Here is a 25,366-nt window from a genome sequence, read left to right on the forward strand (position 1 = left end):
CCAAAGGCCACATGTTAAAAACTTGGTTATCAGTTTGTGGTGCTATTGAGAAGTGATAGAAACTTTAGGCAATGGGGCTTAATCGATAAAGGTGAGATAACCTAGGGATGCTCCCCAAAGGAAAACTGGACCAGAGTGAGTGGTGCTGCACCCCATAGTCACAACAATGGAAGAATAACCAATACAGGCATTACACCCCAAAATATCTCAGAGCTTTGGATTCAGTTAAGCCTCATATCCTTTGTGAATCTTAACTAAAGAATTAACGGGAAGAGATGCACATGGAAGGAGAGCAAATTTCAACACCCATCTCAAGGCCTAGAGGCAAGAAACCTTTGAAGGCTAGATCTAGGTATGACTTGAGGTCTTATCAGATGCAAAAGGGTTTGGGGAGCCTGCAATTGCCCCTAGACACGTGTATGGGGACACCCTAGGCTTTTCCTGACTGCACACGAGGCTGGGCAGTAGAATGACTTCACAGTGCTGAATTAAAGTCGCCCTCACCTCATTCAACCTCAGGCTGACAGAGATTAATAAATACGTTTTCTAGGGTGTTATGAGAAGAAAACAAGCATATAAAAATATCTTGAACTCTTTCTGGGGCCTCTCTCTGCCCCTCCCCCTTCTATTGGATTTGGGGACTTTCTCATATTATTACCAGGAATGTGGCTCTGTTTCTGCTATCCATTCCAGATCTATATTATGCAATATATGACATGTAGACATGCTGACTGGCTGAACTACACAAGTTCAAGTCAAACACCAACATATACACGCACAAAGCTCTGGAAATACAGACAGGTCCACTTCTTGAACAATGGTCTATAACTATATACTGACGATGAACTCTTAGTAAAATACCCATTAGGTAAAAATTCTAACATTAGCACATGTATTTAGAAATCATAACAGAAAAACAGAAATACTACTGTGTTAGAATATAATGTATAGTTAAAATGATACAATGTTAAGGTTTTGTCAAGTTAGAGCAGAGAAACAACATTGATTTTATATTACCTAAGAATAATACAAGTGCACTTTCTTATTTCACTGGAAAACCTTATGAACAACAGACAGTATCTGAAGTGACCAAAGGAATACTTGAGCATGCCATCTGCTTCATCCTTATAGAAGGGGCGATGAGGAACTATGAGCAACAGAAAGGTCAATCCTCTCACTCTCTTGCAAGCTGCAAGTACATTTTTGGCATTGTCTTCAAGCCATGGTTCCTTTCAGGAATCTTAAAAATTCGGTCCATTTTCTAAAAGTTACTTTGAGTAAAATTAGGTACTGCACCCCACTAATCTGCTTACCTGGTCACATATAAACTGCCTATGTCCTTTAAGGCATAAACAGGTAAACAAAGACATCCTTGTATCCAGGCCCATGATAGGTTTAGGCCTAGCGGATAAACCATAAATCTCAAATGGTATCTTTGAGTCTCAATTTCTTTCTTACTCCTAAGAACAAATTTATAAGAACAAGTTCCATCAGGCTCCTTCTGCTTCCCCTTGGGCCATCTTGTCTACCCACTCTGGAAACCACTTCCTCAGTTGAGACACCAGGCTGGAAATACAGCCTGAGAAGGGCTCCAGATTAAAGACATGAAATAAGGAAACCTCCGCAGATGGCCACACGGAAAGCAAAGCAGACTGGTGCTGAATTTTGAAAAATGTCCCCAGCTGGGAAACAGAAGGAAGAAGAGATGTCGGCAGATGGACAGATGAACAGAAACACAAAATGTACTTAGTGTCACAATAAGGGATCTGGGAGTTTTAAGAAGTTAGTGGGTCTAGTGTTGGTCAAAAGGCTCTGATGTTTCAGAAAAGCTAAGGAGACCTTAAACCATGAAAAGACCACAATGTTTGGTGACTCAAAATTAATTTAATTTTGTTATTGTTTTGGGGAATACAGTGTGAGTACTACAGCTGAGAGGAAGTCATGATGTAGGGCATTAGTGAACCAGTTTATCGAGAGGAAGTTGGGCTGTTGATGTAGAAATGAGTTCAAGAACTTTGGTGGTAAAAGAAAACAAAAGAGAAAAAAACAACAAAAAAGGTAATAGATGAGGTATAAAACTACAAAAGTTTCTGAAATCATCCACAATCTATGGGATAAAAAGCCTAATTCTAAAAGTTAGGATTTCAGAAGATGAATCTCCAACATTCCATAAAGCCAGTCAGAGCAAGTGCTTGCTTCATCTGATCCACCTTCAGAATTCAGAACAGAGAGGCTGGGAACCTTTCACAGTTGATAAAGTACTTTATTTGAAAGCATTAGGACCTAACATTTGATTCCCAGAATTTAGATAGATAGATAGATAGATAGATAGATAGATAGATAGATAGATAGATAGATAGATAGATATAGATATAGATATAGATACAGATACATACATACATACATACAATGTTGATACATGAGACTACAAGAGACAGAAGATTCCCAAGATTCACTGGCCAGCCATCCTTGCCTACTTGGTGATTTCCATGCCAATGAAACTCTGTAAGTCGTCAATAAAGTACAACATATAAAATCTGTTAATTCAGTTCAAAATGGGTTTCTTTCCAAATGATTTTTTCTTTTCATTGAAACGTTGGAGCCATTAATAGCATATTTTCATATTAGAATTCCAGAGGGAAACACATAACCATAGAAGCTGAGGATACATCTCCAAGGGCAAAACGCATGAGAGGGTAAGAACTGAGTTCAGATTCCTAGAACCCTCAGGACAGAAGCTAGGTATCCTGGAACATGCTTGTTACCCAAATACTGGGGGAGGTAGTCAGAGACAAGGGGATTGCTGGAGCTTGCTGACCAGCCAGCCTGGGTAAAACCAAGAGCTCCAGGATTTAAAAAGTAAGGAGGATGGGCAGAAGAGAGGGCTAAAGTGCTTCCTGTTCTCTTGGAGGACCCAGATTCAGTTCCCAGAATCCATATAATGACTCATAACTGCCTGTCACTCCAGTCCCAGGGAACTCAATATCCTCTTTTAACCTTCTCAGCTCCATACATGCAGATAAGACGAGCAAAGATACATATACATAAAATAAACAAATACTTCTAAAGAAAAAAATTAAGGTGAATAATAGAGAAAGATACCCAAGCCTCTACACATGAGTGCACACACACACACACACACACACACACACACACACACACACGGGGGAAGGGGCAAATCTCTAGCAGAATATTTCAACTATGGGGATGTCTTGAACTACTATTTATAAATCTCCCTTTGTGGTCTAAACTTTAAAACTGGTTTCTAAAGTGTGTATTCCTATCCTGCCTAAGAATCAACAATAAAACAGGAAATTCTAGGCCACTTCAGTTAGGAAGTTTGTTTTGTTTTGTTTTTTAATGTGTCACTAGTAATGGAATTCAGAGTCCTGGCCCAGTTGCGCCTGTATACTTACCAGGAAGCTACACTCCCAGCCTGCTGTCAGGGCTGTAGTGGATCGAAACCAGTCTCTGCTTCATTTGTTCAGTGCTATTTTCATGTTTGAAATGAGTACGAATTTGCTACTCTCAAAATACTTTGTTAGGTGACATGTGTGTGGTTTCGAAACACTCGACAGTTGTAAGCATGCAGAGAACGGAAGTTAGGGAGGGAGGTGGTTATCCTTGTTTGGAGGGAGCAGTGGTGGCTGGTACAGGGCTCGGTGGCTTTACAGCCGTACAGCTAAGGCTGCCTCCAACCCCCCATCCTTCTGCCGTATCCTCCCTGGTGCTAGGATTTCAGGCAGGAAACATCACAACAGGTCTAAAATAAGGAATTCTCATTTTAACAGAGAAGAGGGTCTAGATGTTTACCTCCTCAATTTTCCCTCTTGGGAACTGGTCTAACTCACCAAAAATATACTAAGCACCTATAATTTGATAAGGACTTTGTCAGGTACAAGAAACATTTATGAGCCTCAGGTTTATGGTCCCCCTTTTCAGAGAGCTTCCAATCTGACAGAGAAGAAAAATAAGCAAACCGACACCATCAGTGTATATGGTGGCAAGTGTCACACCAGAGGAAAATGCCAGAAGCTGCCAGAACTCAGGGAGTGGGGCAGCTCAGTCACCCCAGGACTTTGCAGGAATACCTCAGATCAGGCTTCTCTGTAGAGTAAACATACAAGCAGTCACCTAAGCATTTTGTAGTTATGTCCAATCTGAGCCACACAAAGTTAAGGAGAGTTACGGATGTAGCCCAATACAAAATTATAGATTCATTTAAAACATTAAGAGATTATTTTGCGGTTTGTTGTTACCCTTAGTTCAACACTATGCAGTTCTTGATGGTGAGCATGGAAGGTGAATCCTGTCCTAAAGCCAAAAGAGTAGACGAGCCCGATAAGGGATCTTTTTATAGCGAGGCTGATTCCTAGATTCTGGGGTGAGGACAGAGCATCCTTTATCCCTCATCCTTATCCCAAAGGATGCTGGTGTGACTGAACAGAAGACCATCTGGCCCAGCTCCCAGCACGGGCACCAGATCAGGATAGAAGAGCAGCATTTCAGAAGAAATGATGGGAAGCCCGTTGGGAGGAGATCCATGGCACCATCTTCCCCATTCCTGTGCATCTTAGAGAGGTGAATGGAGGCGGGAGACAAGAAGGATCGAAGGGATTTGGGAAGATACCATAAGGAGGGTAACATAGCTCCCACTGTGGTGTGTTTGACATGCTATAATAAAGTACCATATGCCGAGAGGATTATGAGACACAGAAATGCATTTTCTACCTTCCAGAAATTGAGAAGCCTGAGATCAAGGTGCCAGTAGATCCTGGGTGTAGTGCAGGCCTTTTTTTCTGGTTCCCAGACAATGAATGCTGGTTATGTCCTCACACAGCAGAAGCATCTAGTTAGCTCTCTAGTTCCCTAACCATTTTTTTACTAGTTCCCTAACTAGTTTTTACTAGTTCCCTAACCATTCAGCAGGCTAGAGCCCTCAGGATCTCCTCACTTTCCATCATCCTGGGAATTAGAACATTAACATATGAAGGTGGACCCAAAAACTCCTACTTGGCATAATTAAATGATAAATCTAAATTATTTAGAATTTGAGCTATCTGACAAATTTTCAAGATCTATACATTTAAGACTTATTTACTTATTTGGGGCCTGGAGAGAAGACTCCATGGTTAAGACCACTGATGTTCTTACAGAGGACCCAGGTCCAGTCCCCAGCACATGCATGCTATAACTCCAGTTCCAGGGGGATCTGATGCCATCTTTTGATCTCTATGGACACCACACACTCATGTGGTGGACCTACATACACAAGAGTAAATCATTCATAAGCATAAAATAAACATCTTTTTAAAAAGATTTACAGAATTTACTGTATGTGTGTTTTGCATGCATACACACACCCTGTGCACACAGAGACCAGAAGAGGACATTCCATCTTCTGAAACAGGAATCATGGATGTTTGTGAGCCGCCATGCTGTACTGGGAGGTAGATATCATTCATCATTTGGAGATATTCATTTAGGATTCAAATCCAGTTGGAGATTTTTTCTATGAATCTTAATAATTGTACAGCAAAAGTAAGTTTTATAATACTTTCATAATTACCTTTGATTATGAAACCTACTTAGGAAAGGAAATGCTACAACCCAAGTACCATGAGGCTAACCCTGCTAAGCCTCCAAGATTAGGCACTTCCGCAGTGGTCTGGCCATAAGAAAGTCTCTGCTGTGACATCTACATATGCATGAAGTCATCCTGAAAGATACCACAAGAGCTAGGCATGCCACTGCATGCCTTTAATCCCAGCATTCATGGACTATGGCCAAAGGATCTTGAGATCCAAATCAGCCTGGAACACACAATGAGACCTGTGCCTCCTCCCCAACTCAAAAGCAACCAGAAGACAAAGGGGAAGGGGAAATAGGGCAGGAACGTGGGGAAATGCCATCATAGAATGCATTATACTGTATGTTAGCTTGAGATTTGGGCAGAGAGATTCTAGGTGACATGCTGATACTGTGTTGTTTTATGTCAATAACTCAGATTCAGGTGAGGAAGTAAACCGTTTTAAATAGAAAGGCAATTCACTGCACACACTAACCGACACCCTCCTCCCCGTAGAGAGGATTTGGGAGTCAGTATGTACCCTAGGAACTCACATTGCTGCTCCAACCATCTGCTTCTCCAGTTCAGCAGCAATACTGTGAAATATCCTGGCCTATTTCCTGAGCAGGGCTTCCCAACCTGTTTCTTGACAATGGTTTCCATTCAAAAGTTTCTATTCCGATTGACACTCTAGGCCTTACAAGAGAAAATCACTTTCTCAAATACATTTTAAAGAGGCACAGTATTTTCTTAGAGATATACTGAGTATCCTAATAATGGATGTAATAATTTAATGATTGCTCCCCAAACAAATTGCTTCCATGAGCTGATGTACTCAAGTTAACATAATGAAATTCTACCACTTAAATTATCATTTTAGAGAGTAAAGATTGTTGACTATACTCTTTTAAGAAATTCAGTGACCAGCTTTCTCATAAATATTGCTGGTGCATTAAATGTGGCTTATCAACCACTGCCCATAATCTTCCACAGCATTTTAAGATATGAAGTACTCAAAAATGATGAAGGGAGGGGAGGGCAAGGAATAGTGAGAGTTCCACATGGGGCCTCAGAACCTATCTACCAAAGTTTCAGCCATTCTGCTGACATCTTGAAACATTCAGTAAAAGCAGTCCCACCCACAAAATTACCTGTTCTGAATTCAAAGACTACAAGGCCAAACCACAGTGGGGCCTATACATGGTATAGCGGAGCCCAGAGGTGTAGTACAAGCTTGGCATCCATGAGATCTAGGGTTCCACTTGGTTCCAAACCAAGTGTTCTTAAACACAGTCTTTAGCACAACAGAACAGGAGGAGGATGCTGCAGACTGATCTGCCCCCCAAGTGTTTTGCTTTATTTTGTTTGATACAGGCCTCCCTGTGCCCCAGATAGCTTAGAATTCACTTCATAGACTAGGCTGGGCTCAAAGCTGAACATCCTTCTGCCTCAACCTCCAGAGTATAGGTATGGGCCACCAGTCTGGCCCATATGCAAAAATAAATTATTGTATTTAATATGCAATACGAGATACATGGAGAACTCTGGGAGAGAGCAGCTTCCTCAGGGAAAGGGCAGCTGAGTCACCAAGACAACTTTGTGGTTCTGGGGACTAGACAGCCTACTCAAGAGGCCATGGAATTTTCCTTCTTGACAATTTTTTAAGACATGAATATGTAAATTCTCCCAGGTATAAAAGGAAAACTACAGCATCAGCTATTCTAGCGATGTTCCCCATTAGGTTTTGAAGCAAAAGCATTATGTGGGGGGGGGCAGATGAAGGGTGTGCGTATGTGCTCACCTGTACACATACATGTACACATACATGTGAAAGCCTACTAACATCAACGTCTACTAACTTCTATCACTTCTGACTTCACTTGTTGAGAGTTTCCCACTAAGCCTAGAGATGTCTGCTTCTGTAAGACTGGCAGGCCAGTGAACCCCAGGGATCCACCTCTCTCCATCCCCAGTTCCCACTGTTAGGGTTACAGGCACATGCCACCAGGGTTACAGTCGCACGCCGTCAGGGTTACAGGGGCATACCCCCAGGGTTACAGGTGTAGCTGCCAGGGTTACAGGCACACACCACCAAGCCTGGTTTTTTATGTGGATGGTGAAGATCTAATCTAGGTCCTCATCCTTGGGCAGCCAACTTGATTATAAATATATATCTCCTTTGGTTGAATTAGAGTTGTATTTCCACAGACCCACACCAGATTCCCTGGCTATGAAAACTTGCTAGTGGGGGTGTTTCCCCTTTAGATCTGGTAGGACCACCCTCAGAACAACACACGATACAGTGTCAGCTGGGAAGGCGGGCCTGATGGTGGAGCAAAAACTTAACACGGTGCAGAAATCTAGACACGCAGCCTGATGGAAGCTGCGTGGGGATTCGAATCTTATACAAGAGTAGCATTTCCTGCACCTTCCGGATTATTCCACAACCTGACTTATTCCTTGTGCATTTCATTCTACTGACGAGGCAATGGAAAAGAGGGCGGTGGCCACCATGTATACCTGAAACAGGAAGGAAGACTTTCCCAGATTGGATTATTAAGTTGGGCTCCGGGCTGACCTTGCATCTCCTTCATTGTGACTACCAGAGGCCCTCAGGCAGCAGACAGCAGCGTAACTCTAGCTGCCCCTGTCACACTGTGCCGCCTCCAAGGGGAGAGGTCACAGAGACTAACACATCTAATTGAAATTGGCAGGGGACCTTCAGAAACCAGATACAATGTCCCATGTTGGAACTCAGCCGAGCTACTGGGATCAATTTTTGAGGCCTTGTCAACATGCCAGGGGACTTTTAAAGATGAGGGAAAGTCATTTTATTATTTGAGACAGTGCCTCACTTTGTAGCAGTAAATGCCCTGGAACTCACTCTCTAAACCAGGCTGGTTTCCAACTCACAGAGATCCGCTTGCATCTGCATCCCAAGTGCTGGGATCAAAGGCATGTGCCATAACACCTGGCTATTCTCTCTCTCTCTAGCTCTCGCTCTCTCCCCCCCTCTCTTCTCTCTCTCTCTCTCTTCTCTCTCTCTCTCTCTTTCTCTCTCAGTTATTATATATTTTTTTGAATTCTCCTGAAAGATGCTCTACAAGAGAAGAGGCGCGGCTCCATGGCTACCGTTCTAAATTAAAAGTCTAGAAATCACTTGGGCTCCATATCTGCCCAAGTTTGTCCTGCGCCCTGGGGTCAGCTCTTCCTTCTTTCTGGGCCTGCTTATCTGTCCTGACATCAGGAGACCCACACTTCAAGCTCATTTTCTCATTCTAAGGCTCAGCAACCCACTTTAAAATCTGACGTTAACATAGGGAATGTTTTCCTGAGAGTCTTTCAGCAAAAAAAAAAAAAAAAAAAATAGTAAGGCCGACACATTCTTGACAAGTCTATGGCTCTATTACGCTGCACACTTCCCTCCTTGAGAGGGACAGCCACCTTACGCCTGCAGCACTGTGTTTTTGTGGCGTCAGGACATGCCTGTGCTCCAAAGGGAGCCTTTGGAGACAAGACTTGAGTGATGCACCTTCCAAGAAGGCTCCTTCTTCTCCTAGTCCCACAGCCCAGCCAGATGTTCGCCTACATAACAAAGAAAGGAAACAGAGTCCATTCAACATGCCGGGCAGACAGTGCTCTCAAGGCCTTGCACCTATGAGTCTTTCATCCCTCCGGCAGGAGCTGATGCTAAGGCACAGCTCCTGTCTGACATGTGCAAGACCTCGGATTTGAGCCCCTGTCTTCCTTAAGAGACAGCATGATGGCAGATGCTAGACAGAAGCCAACCAGAGACAGAAGGGACAGAAAGCTTGGGGTAGACTTTATGATTCCTACTACTATTTATGAAGTCTAGTTCCTCATTGGTAAAATGTGGCCACCAATATTGGTTTATATGGTAAAGTATTTATAGAAATCTTCGCTAGCTCTGGATCATGACGAAGAGAGACCATTTGTATTGAGAATCACAACTGATGTGTCTACATTGTTCAGAATTTCAGTGCATTCGATCAGAACAAACATTTGTAGCCTGACTTGAAATTCATCAGTTTCCATTGATCTTACGGGTATTTATGTCTTAATATTCATTGGGACTCATAATACTGGTTTCCTGTAAGTTCCTGTAAGACTGTCCAAGTCATACAGGTGACCCACTAGAGGGGAAGACTTGGGGCTCTAAAAGACAGACAACAGTCCTACAAGGAAGAGCTCCACCCTCTTCCCGGCTGCCCTGGTCACAGGATTGTGCACTCGGCCCCTCAGTTTCTACAAGAGAGACAGAAAAAGCAGTTTCCGCTCACAGAAATGTAAGCTCTTCCAAGAGCACCAGGTGAGAGAGCCTATGTTTACATGATAACTAAATCTGAAAATGTTGAGTTTTTCATATACCTTGTCTTCTTCAGGTACCCCAGACAGCAGAGTTTTTAATAGAATTAAGGATGTGTTTATGAGGCATAAAGAATGCTGTAGTATTCAATAGAGAGGTATAAGAGAATTTGATACACTTAAAATGCATGTATCTGTCACACAGATGAAGCATTTTTGCAAATGTATGCATACATATGTGCATATATGTGGAAAGCCAGCTCACTAGTTCACTCAGCAAGAACAATAGCTCAGTGTAGCACCCGCTGCTGTTACCGCAATGCATTTGTCTAATATCCTTTATGTGCTTACATTCCCAAGCAACACCTCTCACCTGTCTGGATCGTACCCTCAAAACCATTTTCCAAATGCCTATGAAAGAAAACTGCAAAGACCCGAAGATAAATATGAAATAAGATTTATCAGATTACATACAATTCCTATTTTAGGAAAAGTTCTTTCGGGGTTCAGCTCCCCAAACCTGGCTTTGACCTCTGACCTTCATTTTCAACCCTGGGGGAAAGAGTTTTGCTTATATAGCACTAAAATTGTGAGCAAGGGCCTGAAGAAATGTATCAGCTGTTAAGCGCACTGTTCAATCCCCAGCACCCACTTGGTGGCTCACAACCATCTGTATCTCCAGGGCCAAGGGATCAGATGCCTCTTGTGACCCTCACAGGTACCAAGTATATACTTGGTACACAGACATACATGCAGGCAAAAAGCACCCATATATGTTAAATTAAATTAAATCAAATTTTAAAAAGTTAATGATATAATGAAATGGTAAACAACTATTTTCAACCACTCTATGGTTATCCTGAATTTAGAGTTTACTAAAACAATTCATCTGCCCATAAATAATGACAAAACCAGGATGGAGCAGATACAACCTAGAGCCGAATAGAAAAGCGAGAGTGAACCATTGGTGTGTATTTATTTTGATTCCTCTGTTTACCATCCTTGTCTCTCTAAGAACTCATTGTACTTGACCTTTCATGGAATTGATTCTCCAGGGAAAGCTATTCTGATTTTCTAAAGGCACAGTATGCTACAAGATACACACACATACTTTCTCAGAATCATTTAAATGGCATTTGTATAAATCATTAGCTAAGTAAGTTTACAGAAAAAGGGAGAAAATGTTTGCCAAGAAAAGTTACAGGAGGGATTTAACCACAGCCTGGACCACATAAGAGCCAACTCCCCAAGTAAGCACATACATCGGGAGGCAGGGAGCTAACACAGGAATGAGCAAGCAAGCAGCTAGCACAGCTCCGCAGAGCATGCAGGAGAACACTGCTCTTCCACTACTCTCAACACCTACGGAGTCATATATATAGCAGAAAAGGTGGCAGGAGCAGCCACGCTCTGCTCAAGTGACTTAAGTTCTTCACTCTGTTGCTGTGGGAGAATCGGCTCCGGCTCCAACCTGCCTCTTCTAGGGTACCGTGCATTGGTTGGAGGACTTGCCATCCGCATGCTCGGGGTATTATTATACCTTATGTGTCAACTTGACTAGGCTAAGAGATGCCTGGACAGCTGGTAAGGCAGTGTTTAGGTAGGGGTGTGTGTGTGTGTGTGTGTGTGTGTGTGTGTGTGTGTTTCTCAAAGAACACAGTCATCAAATTGGTGGGGCACCACACTACCCCTTGATAGTTCTGTATGTGCGTATGCATGTGTTCACTCATGTGTGCATGCATGTGTGTGTGTGTGTGTGTGTGTGCATGTGTGTGTGTTTCTCAAAGATCACAGTCATCAAATTGTTGGGGCACCACACTACCCCTTGATAGCTCTGTGTGTGTGTATGTGCACACATGTGTGCGTGCATATGTGTGTGTGTGTTTCTAGAAGAACATACTCAACAAAGTCATAGGCACTGCTCTATTCCTTGACAGCTGCAACAGAACTAGTGGGCAGGCCTGTCTGGGACACTGGCATTCTGGGTCAGATTTAACTAAGTTAAATAAACCATGGTTCCTCTGACTCCCAGATCTTTGGGTATGGACTGAATTACCATGAGTCTCCAGGATGCAGACAATAAGTGAACTTCTCCATAATTGCTTGAGCCAATCCCTCCTATTAAATCTCTCTTTATTTTTACACATAGTCCATGGGCTGTTCCTCTCAAGCTCCCTGACTAATGTGGTCTGCAGAGCCAGAGAGAACTGGAAGTCAGTGGGAAAGCCTCCTCATCCTAAACTATCCAGCCAGCACCCATTCCTCCATGTCTCTAACATCCCAAACTCACTGGGGGCATCCCTACTCCTTGATTCCACTGTCAGCATCACGCCTAAGCTCAGGGCTGGATATGGAAAATTCTAGTCTCAGAAAGCAGACAGCTGAAGTCAGAGACAGGATACACTGAAGCCATGAAATAAAGGGAAGGCTCGCCTAGACAAGGACGGTCCAGGGAAACAAGCTAAGGGACATATATAGCATACTGAAGCTGGACGGGAACAGAAACAATCACCTGCTCCTTTCGGAGAATATGCATGAAACACGGGCATGGGGGTTGAAAACCAGAGACCAAAAAATGAAGGATTGCTTATGTAGGAGTTTAGGTTTTTAAACTAAAGATGGAGAGGCTCAATGTCAGACAGGCATGTCAACACTTACTTATTTAAGGTTACAAGAGAAAGGGAACTCTATAACTGGTCCACATGAGCCATACAGAGTGCAGTATTTAGGGAATAAAAATCACAGGCAGGAAGAGGCACCAGAGGGAAAAAAATGAACACACCTCAGCCTCTTGTGATTATCCCTGCCTCATAGTAAGAGACATGACCTATGCTGTCTCCCTTCTGTTTTTAATCATGTGTGTTTGTATACACAAGTGTGCGTGTGTAGGTGTGAGTGCAAATGCCTAGGAAGGTCAGAGCCGGACTTATGAGCATTTGTGAGTTGACAGCAAGAATGCTGGGAACTGAACCTGGATCCTCTGTGAAAGTAATAAGGCCTCTTAATGCTGAACCATCTCTCCAGCCCCCATCAATGTGTTCTTAAAACCTAAGCTAACTTCAACAGGCAGCCAGAGGTGAGAGCCAGTGTATCAGAGCAAACGGCAAGGTCCCTCACTGGCTGCGTGCTTTCCTATACTAACAAGGTGATGATAGCCCACATCCTACCCAGGCCCCTTCCTAAAGAAAATCTCTACAGCATGTAAAGTACTCAGAACAGTGTTCTAAATCCCAGTGCCATGTTTCATTCATCTGGACGCATCTGGAATTCCTTCTAAAACGTCAACTGTCTGTAACGCGTTTACAGCTTCATTGCAGCAGTGACTGACTTCCTCTCTAGGGACTGACTTCTTGTTGGAAAAAGGACTATTTCAATGTTTCATTAATATAAGCTCATATTTCGGTAACCTGAGCCTCAGTTTCCCCGCATCTTGGCCTAGGGGCTGCTCTAGACACATCCCTTTTGCTTTTCCTGCCCCTGGCTTTTCTGTATGCATCTCCTCTCTTCGTCTCCCAGCTTTCTGCAACCGCTAATGCATTTGCCTTCCCACTCCTGCAAAACGCTGGAGGTGATGCTATCGAATCAGACTAGAGCCCTGGCTGCCCTCTAAGCAAATAATACCACAGAAATCTTAAAGGATAATCCAACTAAGGTGAGTGGTGCTGACAATATTATATCCCATGCCGCATCAAATGCTCCGTTCGTGGGACCACAGCTAACCACTCTGTCTGGAACAGCTCACGATGAATCATATAGATCCAGCCCACTAAATCCTAAAGTCAGGCAGACAGCTTTCTCTGCTGCATAGCAACAGCCTACCACAGTCTTTATCAGCCTTCTGGTTTTTTTTTTCCCCCTCCTCTAAACTTGGTTTAATATCTACTTATCAAGTTGAAAATTCATTTTGGAACTATTTTCAGAGCAAGTACAAAGACATCCACTAGGATATATTAGCTACATTACTTTTATCCAATGAAATAAATAAATCTCTCACCCTACAATAAACTCAGCACGTAGGAGGACAAGCAGCCTCTTAAATGGGCCCATTTGGATGGAACACAGCATGGAAATATACAAATGGCCAGGGGATATGGGCAGCCTATCCTGAACCCTACCTCACGATTAGTTAAATTGTGCCAGGATTTATCTTATTTTATTTTTTGCTGAAACAAATTTACTTTTAAATTCTTTTAAAAGTGTCCTTTATTTTTGAGATCATAAAGTAATTACATCATTTTCCCCTTCCTTTTTCTCCCTTCAAACCTTCCCTTTTACCCCTCTTTGCTCTTTTAAAATTTCATAGCCTCCTTTCTGTTAATGATTGTTTTACACACACACACACACACACACACACACACACACACACTCCTAAATATAAATATAAATACAACCTGTTCAATCTTTAAAATGTTACTTGTCTGTGTGTTTTCAGGAAAGCAACCAAGGGCTCTACCTTGCATGAAACCTGTGAATCACAACCGTCAATATGGCACAATAACCTCAGGGTATAACGGTGGCATGCATACCTTGGTGGAGACCAACAGTTCTGTAAACAGACTTAAAGCCCACTCGAACAAGAAGGAAATGATGTGTGATACCAGAAACCTAGCCAACTACCCAGCTAGAGAACTCATGGATCTGGACGGAGAGCCTACCACCACCACTTTTCTAAACCAGCAGCATCCCTAACTCCAGTCTAAATATTTGTCCTTATACCCACAGATAAACGAAGTCCCTGCTCCTCGTCAAGGAAACTTCTCTCTGCAACAGACAGAGACCATCATAGAAAACCATAAACAATCAAAATGCAGAGTTGTGGAGCCTAGCCCCAATGGGTCACAAAACAACTCTGGCACCTAAAGGCTTGGGAAACATTGCAGAAGAGGGGGTGCAAAGGTTATAGGAACCAGAGAAACAGGGAGCTGGCTGTGAGAGTGTATCTCCTAGAAACATCACAAGCTATACCCATAAAGTCGCACCAACATAATTGTCTAAACACGAGCTGAACCAGGGCAACAACAGACCTCCTAATGGGGGCAGGAGAAGCCCAGGAGACTGCAGCCCTACAGAGAACCACTGGCAGCTTAGGAATGCTGAGAGCTGAGAGAACTAGTCTTCCCCAGGAAGAGCACAATAATTGATTATCCAATATGTAAAAGTTTCATGGCTTTATTTTACAGGTATAATTCTACCTGCATGTATGTACGCATACCACGTGCCTATCTAGTACCTGCAGAGACCATAAGAGGGCAGAGGATCCTCTTGGAACTGTAGTTACAGAGGACTGTGAGCCACCATGTGAATGCTGGGAATTAAACAATGTCTGAGGTTTTCTGTCCTACCAGGTCCAAGAACCGTTTAGCCCCAAAGAAATGCACAGAGGTCTACATTAGTTATATACCAATTGGCCCATTAGCTCAGGCTTCTTATTAACTCTTATAACTTATATTAGCCCATTATTCTTTTCTATGTTAGCCACATGGCTTGGTACCTTATTCGGTGAGGCAGTCACATCTTGCTTCTTCTGTGACTGGGTCACGACTGCACAATAAGCTTTCTCCTTCCCAGAATTCTCCTGTTCTCATCACCCGACTCTACTTCCTGCCTGGTTGTCCCACCTATACTTCCTGCATGGCTACCGGCCAATTCGCGTTTTATTAAAATACAATTGACAGGGTACAAACCATTGTCCCATAGCATCTGCCAATCTCGACATCTTAGAGTCAGCTCTGTATTAGATATCCAGCTATATCCTCATATCCATCTCTCCCATCCAGCCCACAGCCCATGTTTTAACACACTCCTTCATTTCTCTACATGACCCGCCTCATGCCCTCTGAAGTGTTCTCACTCCATGCTCCTGCTCCCTCGGATCAGCCCTTCCACATTCTGCCACAGGACACTTCATGATAAATCCTCACCATTTAGCTTCTCTCATGATAACCTGGTCACTCCTCATATCTATTGCCTGGAGCCCAAGATCCAAAGCCAAGTTTAGAGCATGTCCCACCATCCCATCTTCCTCCAAACTTAGGGCTCCTTTTGCCTCACCTCAAACCCTCTGCCCTCATCAAAGGAGCCAGCTCCCCAGAATAACAGCCTGGCTCCCTATTTCCTAACTTCTTCTTACCCCCCCCCCCCCCCCCCGCCGACAACTCAACTCTTCTTTGTTTCTTTTTGTAGTGCTGGGAATTAAACTCAGAACCTTGCCCAGCAACCTACCACTGGACTACATACCCAGCCCTTGTCTCCTAGCTTCTGTTTAGTTGTTCCTTCTGAATGGAATGCCTATCTTGCTGGAAATGCCTTTATGTCCTGGAAAAATGCACTTATGTGGCTGCCACTCCTCCATGCAACTTTTCCTCAGACCCATCCCTAGGTCCCCTGGGCATGTTGTCTTCAAATCAGCTATAACTTTATCTTGTTGGTGAGTAGCAAAATCTAGATCTCAGGTGTCTGATGTAGGATTCCCCTCTGCATGCTGTGAACACCATTGGTTAAAAAACTGTTTTGGGCCTGCGCAGGAACTAAAGATAGGTGGGGAAAACTAAACTGAATGCTGGGAGAAAGAAGGGCAGAGTTAGAGAGAAGCCATGTAGCCCCCACCAGACAGATGCCAGACAGAACTTTACCTAGTAAGCCACAGCCATGTGGCGATACACAGATTACTATAAATGAGTTAAATTAAGATGTATGAGTTAGTCAATAAGAAGCTAGAGCTAGCTAATGGGCCAAACAGTGATTTAATTAATACAGTTTCTGTGTGACTATTTCAGTTCCGGGCATTCAGGAAATAAACAAGCAGCCTCCTCCAACAGGTGTCAAGAACTCCACGTTCAGTAGTGCTGCTTCCTGGTGTGTGTTGGCTAGTTTTACGCCAACTTGTCACAAGCTAGGGTTAGCCAAAAGAAAGAAATCTCAATCGCAAAAATGCCTCCACAATATCTGGCTATATGGCATTTTCTTTTTCTTTTCTTTTCTTTTTTTCTTTTGGTTTTTCAAAACAGGGTTTCTCTGTAGCTTTGGAGCCTGTCCTGGAACTAGCTCTTGTAGACCAGTCTGGCTCAGAACTCACAGAGATCCGCCTGCATCTTCCTCCCAAGTGCTGGGATTAAAGACGTGTGCCACCACTGTCCAATTAATAGGGCATTTTCTTAATTAGTAATTGATGGGGGTGGGCTCAACCCATTGTGGGTAGTGCCACCCCTGGGTTGGTGGTCCTGAGTTAAAAAAAAAAAGCAGGCTGAGCAAGCCATGGAAAGCAAGGCAGTAAGCAGCACCCCTCCATGGTCTCTGCATCAGCTCCTGCCTCCAGGTTCCTGTCATGTCTGAGTTCCTATCCTGGCTTCCTTCAATGATGGACTACAATTTGGAAGTGTAAGCCAAATAAACCTTTTCCTCTTCAGTTTGATTTTGTTCCAGTGTTTCATCATGGCAATGGAAACCCTAAGATATGGTGCATGCTGGGAACTTGATAAATACTTCTTCAACAAATGAATGTCACCATGGTAGCCTTCTAAACGCTGTGTCAAACTATTTTCTTTACAGTTCATGTGCTTTTCTTTCAGCTGTTTATGATGTGGTATTCTTCCTAGCCTACTTGTAAATCATTTGCAAAAGATCAACAGAGTAATCTAACATAGGAGATAAGCCACCTTTATCTCCTGAGAAATCATTCCTTTGTTCTCTACTCCCTAGAGAAGAGTCCGTGCCTCTAGGCATCCCAACAACTGATAGTGAGAAACTATCAAAACAAGTCATTCCAAATCCATGATCCTCCCCTGTTTTAAATACCCTGTCTGAAGATGTGATTACTAGTGAGGCATTGGGTGGGGATCCTGATTAAACCAAAATATTCGCAGCATGAACCAAGACAAGATTATAAAGCCTGTACTTGTATCCAATGCCTTTATGGATGGAAAATAACTCCAACACTACATATAGACTTCCCAAGCTCTTTTATTTCTAAGCCCAGACAACCCCTGGGCCCAAAGTGGAACCTTTAGAAAGAGAATCCCATCTGAAATGCCAGATCTCTGTAACACATCTATAATTTCATGTCCCCAGTGACGAACTTCTTCAAACGCTGATTTCAGATGGATAAATAGGACACTTCAATACATGTTTCATCAACATAGTGTTTTCCTATCTGATACAAATATTTTGTTTTCCCGGACTCTCTTCTACAGAACCATTTCCTGCAATCCTCCTCAGGACAGCTAAAACTCTCTAATTCCAACAGACAGCCCAGAGAACTTAAAAACCAACATAGAAATCCTCACGCTAAAAACCGTGGAGACCCATTTGTTCTGGAACACTGATATCAAGTCTGTGTTCTTCTCTGAGCTGTCCAAAGGTCAGGACGGGACAGACTGTTCCGACCACCTTAGCAGTGCTGGGCTAGACAGACAGTGACAAAAGCACTGTCCTGTGGGTCACTGAAGGCCCCAGAAGGAATGAAGTGAAAGATTATGCAGGAAGGAAAGACGGTGGGTGGTGGTTTCTTTCGGTCCCTAGATAAGGTTTGTTCCCATTCCACTTGTTTATCTGTACTGGATTTCTTGCTATGTACTGATTCCAAACCCCAAAAATTTCAAGGCTATTCTGAACATCTTTTATTAATACCAACTCAAAAATTTCCAGATAGATGCCAAAGGTACAGAAGCAGGTACCATATAAGGTCTGTTCCTTCAAACTTCATGAGACATGTTGAAAGGATTTAATCCCTGTTAAAGTACAGGGAGTGTGGTGAGGACCAACCTCAGAAGACCATCCATGGGGGAAGGGTCAGATGACATCAGAATGCTTGTGTATAGCACTGTACTGAAGGGGATGAGATTTTCATTTGCTTTTACTATACGTGGAAAAGGGAAAGATTCAATGAAGAAGTGAAGCTCTTTGGAAACTCTGGGATGCCCATGCTGTGTGAGTGGCAGAGAAAGGGGATGGGGAACCACAAAGTGTAGAAACAGCACAGGAGGGATTGATATTCCAAGCTATGTCGCATATAAACTATATATTACAGGGTTGGACAAGGGCTTGCCAGCTTCACATCCATATAAAAAAAATAAAGCAATACCAATGGCAAAAATAATTGTAATTCTCAGCATGCCATACTATGGAAATGATCTGAGTTCTTCTTTATAAGGGAGGCTGGGCTGCTGAAACCAACCAGGGTCACTCAGCTGTGATGAACGGAGGGGTTTGAGTTCAAAATCAAGTCAGCCTGCAACTGTGCCCTTTGGAAAGAACTCCGTCTTTGACTACAACATTGCAAGACACTGGAGCTATAGGAAAGCATTTTCAGAGCACTGCATGAGTATCCATCAACTGCCGGGTCCATCCCTTTCTGCAGGCTAGGAACTGGTGGATTCTCCCACGCCTGTGAAGCCAGCCTAGTGCCAGGCCTTACCCTACTCCAGAGGATGCTCAGACAAGACGGAGGAGAGGCTTCTCTCCAGTACTTACTTTCTAAGAACAGCAATCTCGTTCTCGATGCTGCTCTCTTTGCCCTTCAGCGCCTTCTTTGGGATGCACTTCACTGCGAAGAGTTTCCCAGTTGCTTTTTCTTCAGCTAAAACCACTTCAGAAAAGGCCCCACTGTGAACAAAAAAGGAGAAAAAGAAGGGTTATGGTGAGAGGTTTTGGTTACAGAATGGCCTCTCTGATCTCAGGACAGTAACAAGGAGCATGACCACAAGCATTACTGTTATATGGTGTCCAGCAGGGCTCCTTCCCAAATGCCCTTAGAGGAAGAAGGTCATGTGGATAACTGTATCTCAGTGCAAAGAGACGGTGGCTGTCAACACAGAACCAAAGGAGCAGTGAAAGCTGTCATGGGTTGACCACTTGAAAGAGCCTCTGGTCACCCTGCTACACAGCATGGTTAGGTTAGGGCCCCTTGGTGGACAACAAGAACATTCCCTGAAGACACTCCCCCACAGAGAAAAAGTGGTAACCATAGCATGACCATGTAGACCAGAAAGTTATAGAGACTAAAATTCTCCAAGTCCACAGAGGCCCTCTCACCTACAGACTTTTCCAGATTGCCTCACAAACACTGAATTAATTCTCACAGATAGACAAGGATGTAATTACAGTGTGAGCTGGCGCTGCAGGAGGGACTGGCACTTGGGTTAACTCATTGGTAGGGATAGACAATCTTTCATTCAGCAGCTTATTTCCTTTTCAAGCCAAACAAACAAGGACCATCCAGTGAGGATGATTAGCCCATCTGAAAACATAAATCCAAGTCTTTGACAAGAGAGAAACACACTGTAACCAGGATGTGTGGAGCCAAAGAGCCCATCTCTCCCCAGTGATGGTATGGTCAGGCTGCACAGGCCAAGCTTAGAAACAGACCCTGCATCCTTTAGCCACCAGCAAAGATATTCTTAAGCATACACAGAAAAAAAGGGGGGGGGACAGGATTCACATCTGCTTGGTACAGTGGACTATGAGTCTTTGAGATAATGTTCCAACTAGAACATGAACTCTCAAGCAAGAGTGTCCATTTTCATGACCTGAATCTAATTATTCAGGGCAGAAGATAATCATTCAATGAAACAGTCAAATGGGAAATTCCAGCAAGAACCTTCTGCCCAAATCTATAAAGAATTCATAAGTAGAATTATTTACTCAGAAGGCTATATTCTGCAGATTCTTGAGTCACTTAAAATAATCATCATTAAATATAAATACTTACAGCCTCACAAGAGAGTTTTCACAGACTAATCTATGGAGGCAGACAGTCCCTGTGATATTTGTTCGCTATCAAAGGGATGAACCCAAGAAAACCAGATCAGAACATGCTCAAGCCCATGGCATGTGCTTCTCATCACTTCCAGTCCAAGGATAGATTTACCCAACGAGGGTGAGTAAGACCTGAGTACTCAGACACCAGATCCCTCCTCCAACATGGAAACACTGCTTGAGAATAAGAAATCTCATCGGGGAAGACCAGGCCTCCCACACAGGGGTAATTCCACACCAGAGTCTGCTCATTTATTTTTGTCTTCCACTCAGTTCCCTGTAATGCACTTATACCATGAAATTGTCATATGCTGTTTGAACATGTTCAAAGTGAACTCTGGGAGTAAGGAGAACTTTCTCATCCTAGACTCTAGCATGTTTGTTTTCAAGGGTCCTCCAGACCCCCCTGCCTGGGGCAGCCCGACCCCCCCACAACTGTGACAGGGAGGAAAGATAACAAGATAGCCCAAGAGTAAAAGCACGGAGCCTTTGAGAACAGCCAGAAGGTGAACTCCTCCCAAGGAGGTTGCTACTGTTTACCCCATGGTGAGAAAACGGAAACTCATCTGCAGAAAGAAAGCTTAGCTCTGCCTGGAACTCTCAGTCTGGGAACTTAGTCATGACTGTTACAGCAGGGCTTCCCCAGTCACTCCTGCTGCAGAACTGCAAGCGCCCAACTAGATGATGTCACCTTTCTGCACCATTTGTTCTTTTACTTAAGAAACCTCACCCAAAGGGAAACCCTATAGGAATTTCAGCTAATTCTAACAGGACTTCCCCTGGTCGGTTTCCGCAGGGTGTTTATCAGCCCATGATTTAATGTTATCTTTTCTTTACTCTCTCCAATGGGCTGCTCTAGTCACCCGTGATAGGGTTTTGTCTGTGTTTTGAACGCCCTGTTGGAAGATGGTTTGCTATCAATCCTCTCCTCCTACCCATCTGCTACTTACTGCTTATTCCTTTACTTTCACCTGCTGTATAGATAAGAAACTCATTAAAAATCAAAAGCAGGGCTACCATAGATCATTCTTTAGACTATATAAAACAGTTCTCAATGCTGCTAACCCAGTGGGTTTTATTGGTTCCCCCACTCCGGGCATCTTTCCAATCTGCCAAGTCCTTTCTCCAGAACAGAGAATCCCTTCAGTGCACAAGCACCTGCTAGGCGTGGGTCAATAACTACCCTCAGGCCTCTCCCCTCTCACTGGCCACTACCCTGCTCTGCACATACCCTGGCTCTTTTATGTCCACCAGGAAATCTCTACAGACAAGAAGAGACCATGGCCACTGCAGAGGAGACAGTCTGCTTAAAAGGGGACCCTCACCTGCAGGTTTGAGGCTCCCACAAGGGAAAACACTGTTTACCTCTGTGAGTCATTTTCTTCCTGGGAAATGGTGAGAAAGTGAGATTACAGCTCGAGTTGGAAGGTTAGGGAGAGGACTGAGAGAGGGGTGACGCTCCGGCAGCAGAGCATTCTCTGCCGTTGTTCCTGTGGGTAGAACAATCTATCTCAGGTCCATGTGGGGGCAGAACCATGGGGTCCACGTACAGAAAATGTTTCACAAACTAAGCAGCTTAGGCTTGACAACATGGGCCACGCATGAGGTGCCTAGAGATGGACATGGAACAGGTTCAGGACATATGAGAAAGCCCCAGAAATAGTCGCTGAGGTGAAATCATAAAGCCGGGGCATAGCCCCACCTTCTCTGAATAAAAGGCAGCCTACATTTTATACCCCCAGGTACAGACTCAAAGGAAAAGAGGTCAGATCTCCAGCACCCGTTTAAAAGCTGGACATAGTCACATACAGCTGTAACCCTAGTGCAGAGGGCAGGGAGACAGGTGGATGGATTCCTGGAGAGGTTGGCCAGGCAGCCTAGCCAGTCTGTGAGCTCTGAGTTCAGGGAGAGACTCTGTCTCCAACAATAAGCTAGACAGCAGACCCAAAGGACAACTGATGTCAGCTTCTAGCCTCCACAGGCAAGTGTGCACACCACACATGCACACAGAGACATATACTCTACACATGTCCACACATACAATAGGTACAGTATTTGTAAACCTGCACACACACACACACACACACACACACACACACACACACGTACACACAATGAGAGAGAGAGACAGACAGACAGACAGACAGACAGACAGGGAGAGAAAGGGAGATTTGAAAAGAGATGACTTTTTTTCCATAATCATAACAGCCAAGAGATTTAAAGAAGAAACCAAGTGATGGGTAAATAGATGAACAAAGGGGAACATACAAATAATCCTAGTTCTGGGGAGGCAGAGTGGTTCCCTGCCCAATCAGTATATGAGATATACTGGGTGGCCAGTGAGTGGCCAGACACACATGCCTTACATAAGATGGAACATTGTCATCCCTTAAGAGGCTCTGGCGCATAGTCTAGTACAGATGACCCTTGAAGACATGTGCTAGATGAAAGACACCAGACACGGAAAGGTAGCGCTGTGTGCTTCCACTCCTGTGAGGTCCCTGGAACATTCAGGGTCATAGATAGAAAGTAGACTGGGCTGGAGAAAAGGGGAACAGGAAGTGACCGTTTATCTGGGACGGAGTCTGGAAAATGAAAAGAAGCAGATGGTGGTGGTTACACAACAACGTATAATAGTTCAGGCCATAGAAGCCCACGCCCAAAGAGGTTAAAATGATAAAGTTTATGGTATGCCTATCTTAGCACAATAAAAAACAACAAGAGAACGCTTACACGTGTCTACTCAATGGCAAAGCTTCACATAGAGACGGTGGGAAAATGTGAAAACCCCTCACATGCTGTTCCCTCCCAAAAGACGAGAGGACTTCCAGGGAAATTACAGGAGATCGGGTGGCATGGACTGCTTGGCATCTACAGAATTCTCTGGCATGTATCAACTAATCTAGTCCTTGGGCAACTCTGAAAGATACAGTACACAAGAAGTCACTGTCAACGTCTTTCAGAACCAGGACATCAAGCACTGAGCCTAGTGCAGAGGCAGGATAGAGTGGAGAACCAGACACATTCATTGGCCCCCCTGAGCTCTCTCTTCTATCATGTGTGTGTGAGTGTGTGTGAGTGTGTGTGTGTGCGTGCACGCGCGCTCATCTGTGTGTCTGAGCATGTGCATGTGTATATGTGAGAATGAATATGTGTGTGTATGTGTGTTAGTTTCTGTGTATAGGTGTGTACATGTGCTTGCAGGTACACATTCATGTGCGTGTATGCCAAAGGACAACTTCCATTATTATTCCTCAGGTGCCATCTACCTTGTGTTTGGTGACAGCGTCTCTCACCAGCCTGGAAAGTCCATGTGGGCTGTATTGGTTGGCCGGGAAGCCCAGGGGCCCCTTGCTTTGCCCCGAGCACTAGGATTACAAGCACACGCCACCACACATCACTTTGCGTTTTTCCGCATGGACTCAGGTTCATAAACACTTTGCTAACTGAGACCTCTCTTTAGCCCCCTCTGAGGTCTTCTTCAGTACACTGTGCAGGGGTGGTGCTTACTGTTACCTGGGAGCCTGCCACCCCAGTACTGAGGGGGCAACAGCAGAAGAAGCAGAAAGTGTTGCTAGGGAAACACTTTACTCCTAAGTTCGAGCATACAAAACCACTTTTCTCATTTACCCAAGCAACGCGCATACATTTATCTTCCTGAAATTTTCCAAAGGTGATGGTTTCCAGACTTAGACACTGTAAGATGAGCATACATTGGTATTGTTCTCACAATAAACAGCAATCACTTGAAGACGCTTACCCCAGTTCAAGGCAGCTAACTAAGATCATCATTCATAAAAGGGGTGAACGGACCTTTCAGACACTTTCTGTGGAATTACTCAACACAGTTTCAGGAGGCTGAGCTGGAGGTAGCAAGGACCATAGCAAGAGAAAAAGTCTGAGAGCCTAGGAGACCTTCAGACAACCCAAGAAGCTAAATGTCAAGCAAGGAAAGTATGTGTGTGGGGGGGTGAGGGTAGAGCATGCTTTCCACTTGTACTCTGCACGTTGTAAATGTGAGCAGTATGAGTTCAAAACTGAGTGACGCAATGCTGTCCTAGATGGTCCCATTTCTACCCAGCCAACAGCTGCCTGAGATGTTAGTATGCCTGAAGGACAAGGCAGGCCCTCTGCCTCGGCAACCTGGCTGCTTTCTTTATCTCCATTCAAGGGACAATGCATGGGACATGTTTGTTCACATCTGCCCCAAAAAGTTAACATAGCACTCTTGGTTTTGACAGGTGAAAATATTAGATCTGTGAGTTGATGTCAATGAGTAAAAACTCATAGGAAAGAAAGGGAAAGCAGGGTGCCGTGCAGACCTCAAGGTGATAGAAACGCACAATTGTAGGAGAAATAAAAATTCTAGGGTTCTGGAAAATTACACATTTGCAAATTACAGCAAAAATATTTATTAAATTATAAAGGAAATCATTATTCCAAAGAAAAAATACCCAAGCTCTTAGTGAAATTCGCCTGTGACAAATAACCAGAGCGGTCAGACAAGTTGTTCAGAGGCGCTAACAACCTCTGCAGCTGGAGAGAACCACACAAACTGCAGAAACTGCAGAAACTGCAGGCCTGACTCCTTCCCTGCTGTGCTTCACATCAAGCCATCACCTGGAGACAGACTGCTGGGATCCAGAGGCGGGTACCAAGGAGGAAACCATCTCTGGAGGGCAGAGTTTCCAGACCAGGCAAAGGTCATGGGACTAAAGA

General features: G+C 43.9%; 1 protein-coding gene across 3 annotated transcripts in view; it reads right to left on the bottom strand.

Annotated features, from left to right (window-relative positions):
* The window catches only part of Camk1d (calcium/calmodulin dependent protein kinase ID), a 407,618-nt gene that overhangs the window by 241,128 nt on the left and 141,124 nt on the right, over nucleotides 1-25,366 (bottom strand). For all 3 annotated transcript variants that reach the window (XM_087896387.1, XM_087896388.1, XM_087896386.1), the window contains exon 2: nucleotides 19,364-19,495. In XM_087896387.1, coding sequence (XP_087752513.1) covers nucleotides 19,364-19,495 — 132 coding nt within the window. The remainder of the gene's footprint in view (nucleotides 1-19,363; nucleotides 19,496-25,366) is intronic.

This window comes from Myodes glareolus, chromosome 14, assembly GCF_982192425.1.
Source record: "Myodes glareolus chromosome 14, mMyoGla1.1, whole genome shotgun sequence".
Taxonomy (NCBI): domain Eukaryota; kingdom Metazoa; phylum Chordata; class Mammalia; order Rodentia; family Cricetidae; genus Myodes; species Myodes glareolus.